This window comes from Panthera uncia, chromosome E1 (assembly GCF_023721935.1).
Source record: "Panthera uncia isolate 11264 chromosome E1, Puncia_PCG_1.0, whole genome shotgun sequence".
In the NCBI taxonomy this organism is placed as follows: Eukaryota; Metazoa; Chordata; class Mammalia; order Carnivora; family Felidae; genus Panthera; species Panthera uncia.
In genome coordinates this window covers 283,424-301,175 of record NC_064814.1, presented here as the reverse complement: position 1 = coordinate 301,175, position 17,752 = coordinate 283,424, and the positions used below count along the sequence as shown (strand labels likewise).

The 17,752-nt window shown below is 51.8% G+C and overlaps 1 protein-coding gene across 1 annotated transcript in view; it reads left to right on the top strand.

Moving 5' to 3' along the window:
• TBCD (tubulin folding cofactor D) overlaps window positions 1–17,752 on the top strand; it is a 160,019-nt gene that overhangs the window by 104,126 nt on the left and 38,141 nt on the right. Inside the window, exons 16-20 of the mRNA XM_049635394.1 lie at window positions 5,754–5,783; window positions 8,064–8,149; window positions 13,937–14,017; window positions 15,866–15,939; window positions 17,395–17,512. Coding sequence (XP_049491351.1) covers window positions 5,754–5,783; window positions 8,064–8,149; window positions 13,937–14,017; window positions 15,866–15,939; window positions 17,395–17,512 — 389 coding nt within the window. The remainder of the gene's footprint in view (window positions 1–5,753; window positions 5,784–8,063; window positions 8,150–13,936; window positions 14,018–15,865; window positions 15,940–17,394; window positions 17,513–17,752) is intronic.

The following is a 17,752-nucleotide window of genomic DNA, read 5'->3' as shown; positions in this document are numbered from 1 at the left end:
GCTTTTGGGGGTGGGTGGTAGAGAGAGGATGGATGGAGCATCTGTGTCCTGTGGCCCGGTCCAGATGGAGGCCACACAGGCTTATGAGAACGAGGAGGATGCAGCGTCTGCTAGAAGAAACTGAGAGATCGTCACCGTGTGGCCGCTTGTCAAAATGCACGTTTGTGATTTGAGCACTCACTTCAGCAAGGTTATTACACATTGATGGAGAAAGATACTGTGGAGGAGCCTCTGACTAGTGACAGAAGACACAGGTTAGCAGGCAGGTTTGTTCGATGGCAGAACACACAGGTGCTCTCAGGCCACCTTCAGCAGGCGAGGCACTGCTGTAAACGTGGGGTTTGGGAGATCAGCACCTGCTGGGCTCGCTCTCATGTGCTCTGGGGACACGTTTTGGGATTGTTAGTGTATTACACTCAAGCTGGCATCATGCAGGCTAGAGTGGCTGGGACCCGGGGAAGTACCGGGCTTACGTGGGAGAGGACGGAGGTGGGTGGTGGTGTGGCATGGCCACTCGGGTGAGGTGCCCACGTGCACGGTTCCTGAGAGGGGCGGGGCCTGCTGCTTCTTTCCCACGAGAGGAAAGCCCAGGCCCGGCAGCCCTCGGCCACATCTCTCTTTCTGCTCTGCCATTCCCCAGGGCCTGCTTTCCTGGGTCCCTGACACCACATGCTGCCCCTGGGGTGTGGACCCAGTTCCTGGGTCTTTTCTCGGGGTTCCTGTAGGGCCGGCAGCTCCAAGGTGGGGATGGTCCGCGGGGCCTGCACCCACAGCTGGCTCTGTGGGCGGAAGGCGTGGATGTGGTTGGACCTTCCCCTCACTCTGTGTGTGAGCTCACTTGTTGGGTCTGGGGAGCACGTGTTCCCCACGGCTCTGCACACAAGATCTCCTCCTCTGTGAGGAAGAGAAAACCTTACTGTTTCCTTTCTGGTTTTGATGCCTTTTCTTTCTTTCTTTTGTCTAAGAGGCTGGTAGGAAGGGCTGCGGTTACCCTGCTGAGCAGTGGGGGCCAGAGGGGACAACCGCCTCACTCTCAGTCTTGGGGACGCACCAGCTCTCACTGTTGAGTGCGCTGTTTGCTCTCAGGCTCTTGTGAATGCACGTCAACAGGGTGAGGAAGTCCTGCTAGTTTGTTGTGGGTTTTTTTTTTTGTTTTGTTTTGTTTTAAATCATGAAAGGATGTTGGATGGTGAGATGGTTGTGTGGTTTCTGTCCTTAGTTCTCTTAATGTGATGGGCCCTCTGAATTGATTTGCAGGTATTAAACCAACCTTGTATTTCTACTTCTCTTGGTATAATCCTTTTTTATTTGCTGAATCAGTGAACTGCTGAGATTTTTGAGTCGGTATTAGTAAGGGGTATTGGTCTGTAGTTCCCAGTTGTTGGGTATTTTTGTCTGGCTTTGGAATTAAGATGATCTGGCCCTGTGAAAGGAGTGGGGAGCATTTCTTCCTCTTGTGTTTTGTAGAAGAAATTGGAAAAGATTGATGTCGCTCTGTTTGTTTCTACTCTCAGTGTTTGGTAGAAATCACCAGTGAACCCATCTGAGCCTGTTTGGTCTTTGGTTTCTTTGCAAGTATTTTAAGTCATTAATTCAGTTTGTTTAGCATGTCTGTTTTTCCTAGTGAAGGAACTTGTCTGTCCATCTGTCAGGTACAGCGACATAGCATTGGGGACAGCCCGTCTGCCACTTGTCATGGCACTTGTCATGCCACTGTCACTGTGCTCTCTGTCTCGTGTCACCAGGAGGACGGTTGGTGCCTGGCCCTGGCTCGCACATGCCCACCTGCTGGCAACGTGTGGTGGGTGCTCCACAGACCTGTGTCTCATGAATAGGTGAGCATGGCCCGTGGCACCGCTCCCTTTGGTTGGGTGATGGAGGCAGAGCATGGGCCTCCTTCGCATGTGGGAGCTTGGCTGGTGGGTCTCCCATGACCCCTGACAGTGCCTGCCTGTGTACCCCGAAATAGGCCTGGTAGAAGAGGCAATTGGCTTCCAGCCCTTAAAACTTTGTTTCAAGAGAAAGTTCGCCAGCAAAGCTGGTCTCTTCTGTGTTCACACAGTTCTGTTTCTTCTGTCTGAGCATCAGGAAGCCTGTGATTCCCTGAGAAGCCTTCACGTTCTGCCCTGATGTTCACCCACAGGCAGTAATCCTGACACTCGTTTAGACACAGTGATGACTCTTCGTTAAATGAAAGTAGCCTTTACATTTTCTGTTTACTGTGAAGTCAAACATTTTAATGGGGAGCAGTAGTAAAATCATAGCACTGATATCTTTATAAACCCGAGGAAGAGGTGAAACAAACCAGAAATCTTTTTTTTTTTTTTCTTTTTTGGTTTGTTTTTCAAGTTAGAATTAAAATCCTTTAATGTTTATTTATTTTTGAGAGACAGAGAGAGACAAAGCATGAGTAGGGAAGGGGCAGAGAGAGAGGGAGACACTGAATTCAAAGCAGGCTCCAGGCTCTGAGCTGTCAGCACAGAGCCCGTCGCGGGGCTTGAACCCACGAACCGTGAGATCATGACCTGGGCTGAAGTCAGACGCCCGACCGACTGAGCCACCAGGCGTCCCTGAATTACAATCCTTTAAAGTGAGCAGGACATTCTTTGCATTGGACATCACCTGTGTACACCTGCCTACCTAGCAGATGCAAAGTTAGAGTGGTAGGGGTAAAAGACGCATTTGTGTGAAGCTTTTGCAACAGGGTTGATACTTGGTAACTGGGAGTAAGAGTTCTCCCACTGCAGAGCTGCTTCCTCAGGTGAAGGCGTGTCTTCCCCTTCCTGGCCTGTCTGTGCTCACGCTTCATGCTTTATGCTTTCTGTGCTGGGTCCCTCCTGCTCGTGGGCAATGTTTACCGCGGTTACAGGGGCTTGGGCCTGTGCGCTGGCCTGAGGACAAGTTCACCCTGCCCACCCAGGGACCACAGGGCATGGGCGCATGGAAGGTTTGAGTGCTGTGTCTCTTTGGACCCTTTCTCTCTCCCCCTGTGGTTCATGTACCATCGCTTCCCACCTGTGCTCCAGCGACATGCCTCCTGGTCAGTGATGGTGATGGTAGAAGGGCCATTGTGCCAGGCGCTGTGGGGCCTCGATGCCTGTTGTTTTCAGCCTTCACGCCGGGCCCGTGAGGATCTGGGTAGGGTGGCAGAATGGAGACCAGCCTGGTTAATTAGGGCAAACGCATTTGTGAATCTGTGAAACACAGTCACATAGCGGTTCTGTTCAGTGTTAGTTGCTTTGCACGTTGGAAGGTGCTCAACAGCCCCCAAACACGTCAGTGTTTTGAGAGAACTTGTCCCTCTGCCAGGAAGGAGGGAGCAGTGCAGACGGGCGGCCCGGTGTTTGCCCCTAGGAGGTTCAGGTGAGGAGAGAGAGGGGGCCTGGGAGCCTTGCTTCATCCATAGTTACACTGACTGTCCTGAAAGTCCACATGTAGCTAAAAGTTCTGCAGTCTTGGGTTCAACACTGTATCTGGTGTTTGGCCTCTTAAGTCCCTGTGTTGTGACTCTCCAACTTTTTGCTTCCATGTCGCATGGATGGAGTCACCCAGAGTGTGACCCCTGCAGGTCCCTCTGGGCTCCGGCTGGGCCGACAGCCCCCTCCTGCTCCTTGCTGGTCGGCCCTGGTGCCAGCAGAGCCACAGCTGTGCGAATCATTTGCATGTTGTAGGACTCTGGGTTGCATCTGGTTTTACATTGTTTCCAGAACTAAGCTGCTGTGAGCAGTGTTCAGCTTTTTGTGTGAACGTGACTTCTCTTTCTCCTGGATAAACACCAGGAGCACCATGGCAGGTTGATGGTAGTTGCATGTTTAGCCCTGTGTCCCCCAGGGGACGGGCCGTCTCACTTTCCCGCTGGCGATCTGTCGGGGATCCAGTTCTCCCACAGCCTTGCCGGCCTTCGGGGTTGCCGTCCGATGGCTGGTCCCATGGCGTGTGTGGTGATGCCGCACTGTGGTTTTATGTGCCCCCCGCCCCCGTTGTTTTTGCCCCTGTGTCTCTTCTGTGGTGAAACCATCTGGGCATCTTTCAGATTGTTTCCTCATTGGCTGGTGTGTGTCTTGTTGTGTGGACTTTGTTAAGCTCCAGATGCGAGGGCTGCCCTCGTTGGCTTGTGGCTCGTGGGCCTTCCTCCAGCTGGTGGCTTCTGTCCTCCTGACCACGCAGGGCATGGACCAGGAGTTTTAAAGTTTGATGCGATTAATTTGTCACTTTTTTTCTGTATGGAATGTGTTTTTGGTGTCCAGTCTCAGAATTCATGGCCTGGCCCCGGTCCTAAAGGTGTTCTCTGTTTTTCTGTTCTGTTGCACCCTTCTGTGTGTCTGTCTGTGTCCACATGCTCACTCAACCCTCAGGTTCCTCACCACTCTTGTTCAAGACTGCTTTACCTGTTCCAGGGCTGTGCTTTTCCACACAAATCTTCTATGATTTTTTACCTTTTTGATGAAGTCATCAGAATGGTAAATGTGTTCCTAAATTCTGCATGTTATGTAAATTGATGTTATATCTTACTTCCGTTGTTTTTTTGTTTTTTTTTTTTTTTGGTTGATTTCATTTTTATTTCTTATTTTCTTTTTTTTAATTTTTTTTAATGTTTATGTATTTTTGAGAGAGAGAGAATGAATGAATGCCCACACGAGTAGGGGAGGGACTGAGAGAGGGGGACAGAGGATCTGAAGCAGATTCTGCACTGATAGCACAGAGCCTGTTACAAGGCTAGAATTCACAAACTGTGAGATCATGACCTGAGCCGCAGTCGGATGCTCACCCAGGCGCCCCTCAAATATTTTCTTTAATAAATTTATTGCAAAAGTTTCAAAATAGTACATAGCAAACACCGAGTCTCCCTCCTCGCAGTGTAAAAGCTGCAGGAGGGCCTGGAGACGACCGGTTCTGGATTTCTGGGAGACCTGCCAGAGGTGCTGGTTTGGGGCAGACTTGGGCCTCTGTGCTGCGGTCTCTCGAGTTCCTTTCTGCACACCTGCATGTGTGCCCTCCCAGGGCCACCCTAACTTCTGTCCTCCGACCTGTCACATGCTGACGGTTGCTCCCCACTTGAATCCTGCTCTGGCAGGGAACTCTGGGGAGAGCACAGTCGGGGGTACCCGCTGGGTGGTAGACAGGGAGGCACAGGCCTTGCTGTTGTCACTACTCAGACGGCCTGGCTGTCACACCTCTGCAGAGCAGGTGGAGGTACGGGAGGGGGAGCCACCAGGGACGCGAACAGGCATTTTAAAGAAAGCACGTAAAGACACTTCATTCTGTTTAAGTATTTTGACCTCTGGGCCTGTGTTCGAGGCTGGGCTTATCTGTAGCAGGGGTGGTTGGGTGGGGTGCGGAGGGGGGAGGTGAGCCATTTCTGTTCACCATTGCCAGCTTCTGTCACAGAGTTCCCAGGAGGAGGATTGTGTGTTGGGCTTTGATTTAACCGACTGATTTGACTCTGTCCTCACACCCCTATCTAGGGCCTTGAAGTAGGCATCAGTGAGAAGCTGGCATTCACGCCTAAAAGACGTTTTTCAGGATGTGTCTGATTTTATAAGCTTGAATTCCTGAATGATGGTTTAAAAAAGCACTGGGACTTAGAGACAGAATGACAAGTACCCTTGAGGCTCTGATCCGCCAACAATGAGGACTTTTACTGAAAAAAAATAAAGCCATGGGTCATTTGTGCTGTACCGCGTTTGTTTTGAGTTTCTCTCCTGATAAACGCAAACTAACTCACCTGCTCTGTTTGTTCTTCTTTTCCTTAGGCCGCTTTCCAGGAGAATGTGGGAAGACAGGTATGGTTACTTTGTGAGGTCTTAATTCCTAAAACTGCCTGTAGATTTAGCAGTAGGAACATTGGAGCTGCAAACCGGGTAGCTTCTTGTGTTGCTGGATGTGGGTAAAGAATTTACCTAAAATAAGCTGATATTTAACTCAGTGATGTCTGGTCACAGACCCGCTCATGAGGTTATCCAGAGCAGAGTTGATGCAAGTTTTAAATAGTAGTGTGTCTTATGGGAACCTCGAATGTGTAAGTAATTTCACACATACACAGACATCAGTGATCAGAGATCAGTGCCTATGCACTGCCACCTGATTTCAGCAGTTGCCTGTGAATGTGAGAGGCATCTGGGTGGAGGAACCAGGCTTCTCAGGGACAGACATGTGATCACTGCCCATCCCGCGTGTGGTAGGAGCCATTGACCCTGTGGCCTCTCTCTGTGTAAACCAGCACCATTGTGCCCCCTGGTCCTGAACCTCTCGTGACTGGTCAGCCTCGGATGGGTGGTGTGGCCTTATCATTGAGTCATTCACGCTGCGTGTGCCAATGGCCACCCTGGGACGTGTGCTGGCCTGGGGGAGAATGGGCAGGAGGTGGGTCCTGTTGCAGGAGACACTGAACTGAACTCTGGTCAAAGCCCCAGGAGGGGGTCTGGGCTGAAGGAGGAATGTATTGTAGGTGAGGGCATCAGTGGATGGTGTTGGGGGGAAAGACAGAGACAGACATCCGGGACTTGGGGGGGCGGGAGTCAGGCTGCAGGGCCTGAGGGGAGCCCCATGCAGAAGGCTCGCTCAGGAGCTGGAAAGGCAGTCCTTCCTCGGGGAGGGAAGCCTCAGGGAAAAGACAAGCATTCCAAGGCTCACTGTCAGATGTCTGAGAGGAAAGCGCCCTCACAGGTGCCCCCACGTCCATGAGGATCCTTGTTGCAGAACCAGGGGGGCCTGGGTTCTGCACCCTGGGTCCGCGGTATCTGGTTTAGTCAGTGTTCTCTGGGGCCGCCAGGGGACCAGGGTGGGGGCTGACCCTTCTGCTTCCACAGGGGAGGTGACGTTTGGTTCTAGGTGGGAAGTTCTCCTTGGAATCCACCCAGGGAGGCAGCGCGGTCTCGCTTTCGCAGCTGGTTTGTGCTTCGCTCTCGAGCATCTCTGCCACCTCAGGGCCTCTCCCTTTCCTCCCCGGCTTGAAGGCGGCTGAGACCAGTGTGCTAGGGAGTCACTTAATGCACATCCACCTGGGGCCCTGGAAACTTAGAAGGAAGCGGTTCCCTAGGGAGAGCTGGCCGGCTGAGGGGTACGCTTTGGTGTGTTGGGGCAGCAGGTAGGGAGAGCTCCAGAAGGCTCTCTCCCTGGCGAAGTGTCAGGGGTGGGTGGGAGGACCGCTGTAGTCAAGGAGCCTGCTGGAAGCTGAACTGGGGGGGCTCTGGGCACCCCAATGTCAGCACCCAGGAGAGAGTGGCTTCTCCCTGCGCCTGGCTTCCAGCCTGCCGTGGGCAGAGCCCCGGCCCAGACACAGGGTGGTCCGGAGCATGGCCGTTGCCATGTCTTTTTCTGTGGGGACACTCGGGTTGGGTGGACCGTCAGGGAGAGGAAAGGCCTTAATCATGGTATAAGTTTAGGGGATCAGCCAGGAGCCAGTACTCCAGGGAGGGGGTTCCCTCTCCCTCCCCACGTCCACCGAGAAAGCAGCGTGCCCATAGCACAGGGGTGGGGGAGCCACAGACTTCAAAAGAAGCAGAGTCTGGTGTGGGCCCAGGGTGCCCCAGCTCTGCACACAGCAGTGTCCTGCTGTTTGGTGGGAACGTCGGAGAAAGAGGGTGTGGCCTTGCCGACATGGAAACTCCCCGAACTGGGATGAGGTTTTTAGTGATGTGTTTGTGAGAACTGCCAGAGTGTAACACACAGACCCAAAGTGAGCAGACGGTGCTGGCAGACCTTCGGCACAGGGTGGCCACACACCTTCCATTTGTAAAAAATGTGGTAGCCGTAAAGCGCATTAAATGAGGTGTGCCTGGACTGTTGAAACCTGATGATTTTTGTGGTGTGCGGTTCAGAGAAGGTCTTAAACATTTTAAAGTTGAAAATGTTTGAGTTGTTTGAGAAAAAATTAAATATTTTTGAGTGGTTCACAAAGCATTAGCACAGCGCCCAGCCCGAGACGGTGAGCTTTCTGCCGTCTGTCCCCAGTGTACCCTCTCTACCTAAGCATGAGTGTGTGTGAATATGACGGTTGGCCTCCTGGAAGAGCACCTCCTCACTCACGTCATTTCTGTCCCCTTCTCCCGCCTGATCTGTAGGGCACTTTCCCTCACGGGATCGATATTTTGACTGCAGCCGACTACTTTGCTGTTGGCAACAGAGCTAACTGCTTCCTGGTTATAAGGTAAGTTATTAATGTTCATCACAAATATAATACTCCCTTTGATTTAGACGTCACATTTTTCCTTCCCCATCCTGGAAGTTTCGCTAAGAGTGATGTAATTTGTGTATGGGTTGGAAGTGCTCCCAAAACTTTTGTTTCCCTGTTGATCGGACTGGGTGCCTGGGGTGGGATTCTATTTATGTAAAACTCTAGAAAGTGCAAACTAATCCAAAGGGACAGTGGCGGGCCTGGGTGGCCTGGGAGGGGTGCGGGATCTGCTTGTGAGAGGTTTTATTTGCTTTTTAAAGGGGTGCTAACAGTTTCAAGGATGACAGTTGGAGCGAGCCCTGTCCCTGGCCATTCTTTCCTTCTGGCTGCCCCATTGTGTGCGTGTGCTGCCTCTGTGTTGCCTTCGTGGAACACGTTTTCTGCCGGCTGCCACAGACACACTGAGTTTCTCAGGATGAAATCTTGGGTTAGAAGGGACTGTTTCTCCTGAGACCTGTTGCTTAGTCTCAAATCCAGATTCCCAAGACTTGTCCTGATTGGTTTAGCCTGACTCTGCCCATCCCTAATCTAATTCACTTGGGGAGGGGGAGATTGGGGGAGGGTGGGATTATATAGTCCAGACACCCAAAAAGCGTTCACCTCTGTGAATATAGCTGGGGGAAATAAACTCACTTATACTAGATTTTGGCTTGGACCCAATTCAAAGAGAATAAATCAGGCTTGTTTCTTGTTTGTTTCTGTTTTTTCTTTCCAGCAAAATGTGTTTCCCAAGGTAAAGGTATATCTGGGTTGTTTATGAGATGTGAGTAGAAAGGTGTTTGAGAGATCAGGTCAAGGAGTGAATATTTAACATCCCCACGCAGACTTGCACCTGTGGTCTCTGTGCTGTGAGGCACCTCACTTGTCTTGGTTCCTCAATGCAGCGCCTGCGCGGGAAGGGCCTGGCTTGTCAGTGGTTTGTTGCCTTGAACACGAGTTGACCACTCTGCACCCTAAGGGTGGGCTCTTGAGCACCCTTGCTGTACAGACCATGCAGAAGTTCCATTTCTCCATGACCTGCATGCACAGATGTTCTTTTAAAAATGTAGCATTTGGCCTCTTTCTCAAAGAGAGTCTTTGACCAGGGGTGCCTGGTGGCGCAGTCCGTTGAGCATCTGACTTGGGCTCAGGTCATGATCTTGTGGTTTGGGAGTTTGAGCCCCGTGTTGGGCTCTGTGCTGACAGCTTGGAGCCTGGGGCCTCCTTCAGATTCTCTCTCTCTCTCTCTCTCTCTCTCTCTCTCTCTCTCAAAATAAACATTTGAAAAAAATAAGTCTTTGAGCAAACACACTATATTTTTTAGCATCGTTTTCATCTTTTCTCAACATTTGATGGTCTTTGGCACCCTATCAATTCTTTCCTGCTTTTGTTCCGTTTTCCTTGTTAATATTTGAATATATATTTTATGTAGAGAATTTACCACTTTTCCCTGAGCTTCCTGGATAAAATAATCAGTTTTTAGCCTTGGCATATTTTTCTTGTTGTTAAGGTTTCTAAGCTGGTCTGAGACTTACATGTTTTAATTATAGTTGTCTGCATGTCATAGAGATGTTTGGCAAAACTTAATCCTGATCAGGGCGTGTTCTTTAATGGTGCGTCTGATACTCAAATGTGTGTTTGGATGAGAAGCAGTCAGTGAGGACAGCGTCCTGCTGTCGGCCTGGGTGGTGTCGGGGAGGGGTATGGGGTGTGTGGCAGAGGGCCTGGTGTCAGGGGGACAGCCCGGTAGGGATGGTGAGGGGTCAGTAGGGCCCAGCGTGGGTGTAGTGGGGGGCTTCGAGCCACAAGGAGGGTTCTCATCGTCTTGAGTCCTGGAGCGCAGTTTGACAGGTCACTCACAGGATGGGGTCAGTCAGGACCCCTCAGAAATTGATTCTCCTGGAGGTGAGGAATGGAAGGAAGTTGAAGGTGGCAGTGAAGATCGTCAGATGGGGCACAGCAGCAAGCACCACCCCCCCCTTTATTTTTACTTCGGCAGCTTTGTTAAAGTGTCGAGGCACAAGGACACTACACGCCTCGCACGTACACTCTGACTCTGTCGCCACACCCAGAGTTTCCCTGGGCTCCTTCCCCACGTAGGTCTGCTCGTCACTGGGTTAGTTTGCATTTTCTTAAGTGATGGGGATGGAGTTTGTGCTGCCTCCTTCACTCGGGTACTGGCGACTCGGTCATTCCTTTGTTACCGACCCGTGTTCCGTCGCATGGACATACCACATCTGCTCCTGCTGAGGGACATCGCGGTGGCGGGGGGGGGGGGGGGGTCTCCGGTTTGGGGCTGCTACAGATGAAGCAGCAGTGGACGCCCGTGTGCCCGCCTGTCTGTGGACGAGTGCTTTTGCTGCTTTGGGTTGAATGCCTAGGTGTGGAACAGCTGGACCCTAACTTTCTAAGAAACTGCCAGCTTTCTGAGGTGGTGGCCCCTTTTCACATGCCCCCCACCCTGCAGCCGCCCTCGGTGTGGCCCGGCTTCCTCATTGCAGCCATCTTCGTGCATGTGCCAGAGCAACAGCTTATCAATCTGTGTTTTCCTGATGACTTTGAGGGTCTTTCAGGGGCTTATTTGACAAATCTTTTGCCTATTTATCGGGTTTCCTTCCTACTGAGAATTTGAGAATTCTTTGTATACCCTGGATACAAGTCCTTTTTCAGATAAATAATCTACAAATGTTTTCCTACCTGTGACTTGTTCTTTTAGTATCCTGTGTATTCCTGAGATAAACCTTTTTTTTTTTTTTTTTTAAAGTCACATTTATTTTTGTACACCTATTTCATTACATACAATTTCCATATAGGAATACTCACCTCCGTAAAATGTGGGTTTTGGCTGGTGATGGTCCCCTCTGCAGTCGACGCAGGGTGTGTCTCCATCACTCTAGGAAGTTGCTGGCGCCCCGGTCCTGGCAGCTCTGAGTTGCCTCCTGTGCCCACCCAGCCTGCCTTTTCTGGAATCGGTGCAAATGGAGTCATGTGGTGTGTTCACTTTTGCATCTGGCTTCACCATGTACGGAGTTCTGCTGTCCCTTGTCCCCTACTCACTGGCGGGTGGCCACTCGAGCCCCTTTGATGTTGATGTGTGAACACAGGGCTGTTTCTGTCGGGACACAACCAGCGGTTGCTAGCACTTCCTGTTGTGTGTGTTTTGCTGCTGGAAGTTTCCCTAGCAGATTTCTGACATCTGTGGTTCTGTGCATCCTTCTTGAGATACATTTTGTCATATTTTGCTTTCCAGTAATTTGCACATTCCTGTCATACAAGTTCTTCACACTAAGGAGCTCTCAGAGCAAACCATCTCCTTCTCTGCTTCCTAGCTCAGTGGACGGCACGCCACCCACACAGCTGTGCTTCTCCTCCTGTGTCCTTCCCCGCATCCGCTTGGTGACCTACTTCTGTCACTTCTGTGTCCCTAATAGTCCTCAAATGCTCCTCGTCCTGCCGATCCCCTCAGCCACCCCTTTGGCCCAGCTCTTACTGTCCCGACACCGGCCAAGCCCCTGCTGTCCACCCTCTACCGATGCCCCCCCTGCAGACCCCGGGTGCTCAGGGAGTGCTGGGCACCGGGGGGTGGCTCCAGTCGTGTGTGCTCCCCACGCTCAGCCATTACCTGGTCCCGGGGCTCGGCCAGAACTTAGGTGGCCAGCCTCTGTCTGTTTCTTCCCGTGAGGCCACTGATCATGGATGTTGGCCTGTCTGGCAGTCCCAGGGGCCCCTTTGGTGATGGGGGTCCAGGGGTTGCATCTTGGCTCCTTTCTCTGACCGCTTTTCCACTGTCCTGATTTTTCTGTTTTTCCTCCTGACATTATCTGTTTTCTCACCGTTAGAGGGTCTCTCAATCCCTCTCACCTCTGGAGAAGCCCTCACTTTTCTTTCTTTCACATCCAGAGCAAACATGTTCCCGACCCCACCCTCTCCAGTCTGGCACCTTGTAGCACACACATGTCCACACGGCACCTGTGTTCACCTCGCACATGTGCACACACGTGCCTACACAGCTAACATCTATGTATTTCCCCCTCTAGGCCCGCTGTGCCATCCACTTTGTCTCTCAGCCACCATGTAGCACGTGGCCGATGGCTATGTCCATGGCGGGGTTGTGTGGATGGCGTGGCAGATTTAGACAGTATGCATAATTGATTGGGGGTCCCAGAGGCATGACGTGTAAAGTGCATTTTGGAGTAGGTGATGCAAGGGCGTGGCCTACAGTTCATAAGGTGCAGGTGACTGTTCTTGTGGCATCCTAGTTCCATCCCTGCGGCCCCATCAGTCTCTGGTGTCTCCTAGAGAGGTTCCGTTTGTGTCACACATGTGGGTGTGTGGACTTCCTTCTGTGCACGCTGAACAGCGGCACAGCTTTCGTGCTCGTCAGCGGAGCACTGGTCAGAAGGTGACGTGCGGCTGTGAGGAATTGGGCAGCGTCTGGGTTTACCGTCCCGCACAGCAGATTATGCACGCCCCGGGCCGACGTGCTGCACGTACACCACGCTTCGTCTCCTCGTCCTGTGTCACGGGAGCGTCCCGTATGTGCACGTAGGGTGTAAACTGCATGCTGTCCCCTCCTGGCCACTGGCTTCTGTCTAGTCTTTCACTGTTAGAAACGATGTGAAGTGAGCATCTCTGTGCTCGGTATCTCTCACCTGTGTGATTATATCTGAATGAATTGACACAAGTGGAGTTGCTGGATCTTTATGTTTCAAGTTTCCTGGATGATGCCCGTCGTGGTCCATAGAAGCTGCATCAGAATGGTGCTCACAGCAATGTTTCTAGATCCTTCTAGATCCTTCCAACAACAGCTACACTCCCCCACCCCCCTGCCCCTGACTTGGGCAGTCTGACAGATGGACGGAAGTTTTCTTTCTGTCTCCCATGGAAGGAGGCTGAACGTGGGCTGTGTCGATTTTCTTCTCTGTAAATGGTCTGAGGATTTTCCTACCAGGTGATGGTGTTTTCTTATGGATTTGAAAGAAGTTTATTTTAAAGAAGTCTCATGTTTGTGATAACAGTTGCTGGTATTTTTTCTGAGTCCATTTTTATCTTTTGACTTTGTTTATGGTATGTTTTTCTCGGCAGACACTTTTGCTTTTTGGTTTTGCTTTTGAATGTACCAGTCTTCATGGCTGCTAGGTTTTGAGTCAGAACTAGAGAGGCCTGTCCCACTTGGAGATTCTTGTTTTTAATTCTCCTACGGTGTTTTCACTAGATGTAACTTATATTTGTGAGGCATAACTTACACCCCATCTGCTATCCATGGATGAAGTGTACTTCCCAGTGAGAGCTGACAGTGCAGGTGCCTGGGTGACTGGTGCCTCCGTCAAGTTGTGGAGGGTGAGCCGCCTCGGCCCAGTGCCCCTCTGCCTGTCACTGGGCTGCTGATGCCTTTTGTAGAAGGTCTCACGAGCGGGATCAGGAAGGACGGACGCTCATGTCGTTACGTGTGTGTGTGTGCCAGTAGCTTGCTCCTCTCTCTTGCTGGTGTCTTCTGTCTCGTGGTTCTTCTGCAGCTCACTATTAGCTCACCCGGTCTAGACATCTAGGCTGTTCTGAGGTGTTGGCTGTGATGAGTACAGCTGCCGTGAACCTTTGTTTGGACATCTTCGTGTGGACGTGTAGCCTTGCTTCCCCTGGGCAAATACTTGGCAAGGGGATTTCTGTACATTTAGCTTGAAAAGAAACTGCCAAATTGTTGAAGTGGCTGCACGGCTTCCCACACGCGTGCATGGGGGCTCCCACCCCTTCCCGCCTCACCCCTCTGATCTCTCTTTTCAGCACGTTTATTGCCGGCTTTCCTGAGTACACTCAGCCAATGATAGACCACCTGGTGACCATGAAGATCAACCACTGGGATGGGTAAGTTTTGTGTCTTTGTGTTTGTGTAATTTCGTGGTGCATTGTACCAGATCATCTGTCAAATAAGAACTATTTTCTTCCAGAGAGGAAGTTAAATTGAGGTAGGCCTTTAGTACATTTTCTCATTGTAGAGTTTGTATTTTAAGATAACTTCTGAGGAGTGATAGGAGTTCGGTCTTCATGCCTGACGTGTTGGTTAATGGTCTGTGTCCAGTTTTCCCTCCGGAGGCCTCCGTCACTTGTGTCAGGTGTGTCAAGGCCCCCGTGGGGACGCTGCCGTATTGCTGTGTGACGGAGGGCAGGCTGCCTCCTGTGGATGTGAGGAGCCCTTCCCCAAGCGCTCCCTGGACGGCCCCTCCTGCCTGATGCCGCTCCGTGTGGCCGTCTCGGCTGCCTCCTGGAGGCGAGCAGGCTTTTGCGGCTCTTTCCTGGCTGCGTAGCCATTTCTAGGCATCTTAGCATTTCACAGGCAGTTAAGTGTCTCTTCGGAGGGAGGGCTCCCAGCGCAGTCCAGAAAACAAGAGAGCCCATGCTCCCCACAGCTGTTACTGCCCCTGGGAAGACGAGATTGATTTTGTCACGAGAAGGCTTGGTACGGCCGTACAGACCGTAGAGCTGAAGGATGGCAGGTGACCGTTGTATGTCTAGAACCCTCTTTTAGTGTGGGTGTTACTTGCAGAAAGCTCTTTCTGATCTGCTGGGGAATGTGGTCCAACCTCTGCCCCGAGGACCACGGCCACGTGCGGGGAAGCAGCCTTGGTGTCTGCCGCTCTCCTGGTGAGGCGGGGCCGTCCTCGGGAGACGGGTGCGTCTGTGTGCCGCTGGAGTAGGTGTGGCCTCTCTCCCGGGTCCCTTGCAGGCGATCTTCCTGAGTTGTGTGGGTTTCTGACACTTGAGGCCTAGCTGCAATACCTCTCATAGAGCACAAATCCTGTGCACTGAGCCTGGGGGAAATTGGTTAATTAACCTGTTAGTCCTTGGGTATTTAAAGCCAGAATTGCAAATGTGTTACCTGTGGTTTCAGACTCAACTCCTGAGCTGTTGTCAGGACGCTCATTTCTTCTTTCAGTCCTGTTGGTGAAATGATGAAGTGGGGTTCGAGAGCGAATGGCTAAGAAAGAATTCTCGAGATGGTTTTAGTGCAAAAAGGTGGTTTTACTAAATAAAGCACGGGGACAGGGCCCGTAGACAGAGCTGCACTAGGTTGTAAAGAGTGACTGATTCTATACTTTTTCATCAGTGGGGGGGTAGGGATAGCATCTGCCTCCAAAGAATTTGGAGCGAGGCTTTCAGGACCTTGCGGGGCTACTGTTAAGGTTACTTTTAGTGTTTGGGGCGCCTGGGTGGCTCAGTTGGTTAAGTGTCCGACTTCGGCTCAGGTCATGATCTCACAGTGCGTGGGTTCGAGCCCTGTGTCGGGCTCTGTGCTAACAGCTCAGATCCTGGAGCCTGCTTCGGATTCTGTGTCTCCCTCTCTCTCTCTGCTCCTTCCTCGCTCATGCTCTGTCTCTCTCTGTCTCAAAAATAAAATAGTGAAACGTTTTTAAAAAAATAAAAAAAAAAAGGTTATTTTTGGTGTTTAATGGAACATGAATGTTAAGGTACTAGGGCAGCCACGAGCTGGGTGGCTGTGGCCCCATGCAGGCTTGGGTTCATTTGGTAAAGTCTGCAGTCCTCATTTGTTACAGTCAGGGGGTCTTTTTTGTTCATTTGTGTTTATTTTTATTGGTGGTTTTGACGAAATGGGTAGTTGACACTTCTGTATTGTCTGTCCCCTCTCCATGAGTTGGATAAAGCTGGAATCATCACAAGGAAGGAACTAACCGTTTTCTCCGTCGTGTCCCCCAGAGTCATCAGAGAGCTGTCTGCGAAAGCTCTGCACAACCTGGCCCAGCGAGCGCCTGAGTACAGCGCCACTCACGGTAGGTAGGCTCAGACCCCCCTGCTGGTGCCACACACGAACATGTGTGTGTGCATGGCAGATGCGCAGGTGCACACAGCAGGCAGGAGCTGAGGACAGGCCACTGTAGGGTGTGGAGGGCTGAGAACGACGTTGTGTTTCTTTCTTGCTGAGAAGTGTGTGAGTGAGGGACTGGGCTGTGCTTAATCAGGGGACAGAACAGAACCAGCTGCCGTGGCCTCTCTGAGGACGGGTGCTGTGTGCATGGCAGTCTGTGTGCCCTGGGTGCAAGGCCCATTACCGCAGGGAACCGATGGATTGTGTTATATATCTTACGTATTTCGGATGGCAGCTCCTGGCTGTGGGAATAGCGTGCTGTGCTGTTTCCCGACCTCTGGGAGAGGCCTGAGCTTAGGCCCCCTGCGGGTGGTGTAGCTGCAGAGTAGAGCAGCCAGGTCCAAAGGGACTACACCCGTTACCATTAAGGAAAGAACCCATATTCCAGAATAAAAATAACATTTGGTTTCAGTGTGGGGAGCCATGTGCAAATTTCTTTAAATCATGCTTCTTCCTGCTGACTTTTGTTGGGGTAACTAGTGGTTGAATTGTGGCTTTTCATTTGGAGTTAGCGACTTGACTTCTGCGTGCCTCTCACAGGCCCTGGGGCTTAAGATGGAGCTTTGGGGCTGTTAGTTCCTGAGGGGCTTTCAGCTTCACAGTCCGTGGGGTAAATGTGCTGTCAGGAGTCTGTTATTTACCTGTAATCGATAATCCTCATGGCCTGAATGAAGGGGTGCTCAGCCTTGTCCTTCCTTCCCAGTCAAAGAGCATTAACAGGGTGAGGGATTTCCCTGACTCTTGAACCCTGACTGCTGCCAGCTGCCTCGTCTGAGCGCCTATGTGGGATGCCTCTGGCTTGGATGCTGTTTGCTTTTCCAGCCTCCACAGCAGTGCGTTTGTGCATCAGGGAAGCTGAGGCTCAGGGGCATGTGATTTCCCAGGCTGGTGTGGACGTGGCCCCTTGTCTGCACTCCACCAGGCTCTAGGGGTCTTGGGACACTGCTTTCTGTCCCCAGAGCACCAAAGGCATAGACGCTTCCTTTGCTCTGGGCAGGGGAGGCAGGGCTCCCGCCTGAGTGGGGTTGTGCACGACTGTAGGCTCCTGCCGCTTGGCCTCTGTCCTGCACTGTGCCCAGGCGGAGCCACTGCCGGCCACTTAGCCACGGGAGAGACCTGGTTCTCTCTTTTCACATGCGTCCCTGCTCTGTGTCTGGGGGACCCGGGGATTGGGAGGCCCCCCCGCCCCGTCCCTCCTCACTTCTCTGGGTGTCTAGGAGGGTTTGGCATATTGCTCCAGTGGCCCTTACAAAGGTAACTTTCCATGGGTACATCTCCCCCTTTGGATCCTGTCTGTGAGTTCAACACGTCCTCCTAATGCGCGCTCATCGACGTGTCCTCCTGCCCCTGTCCTTTGCAGTTCTCCCGCGTCTGCTGTCGATGACACAGAGTCTGGATCTGCATACACGGCACGGGGCTGTGCTCGCCTGTGCGGAGGTCACCCGTGGCCTGTACAGACTCGCGGTGCAGGAGGACAGGTAGGGGAAGCACTGCGGTCCCATGGAACCACTGTGGTCGCGAGCCTGGAACCCCATCCACCTCCACCTGTGTTTATTTGTGACAGTGTCACTGAATCTTTGGGTCCTCCCATGTTTTATCTGACGAAGTCTGTCAGTGTCTTCTCTCTGATGAGCTGTGTCTGTCTCTAGTGGGAGCCGGCAAGCGCCTGGGTGTTCAGTAGCTGTTTTCTTTGTTTCCTCATTGCTCTGGGGGTCTCG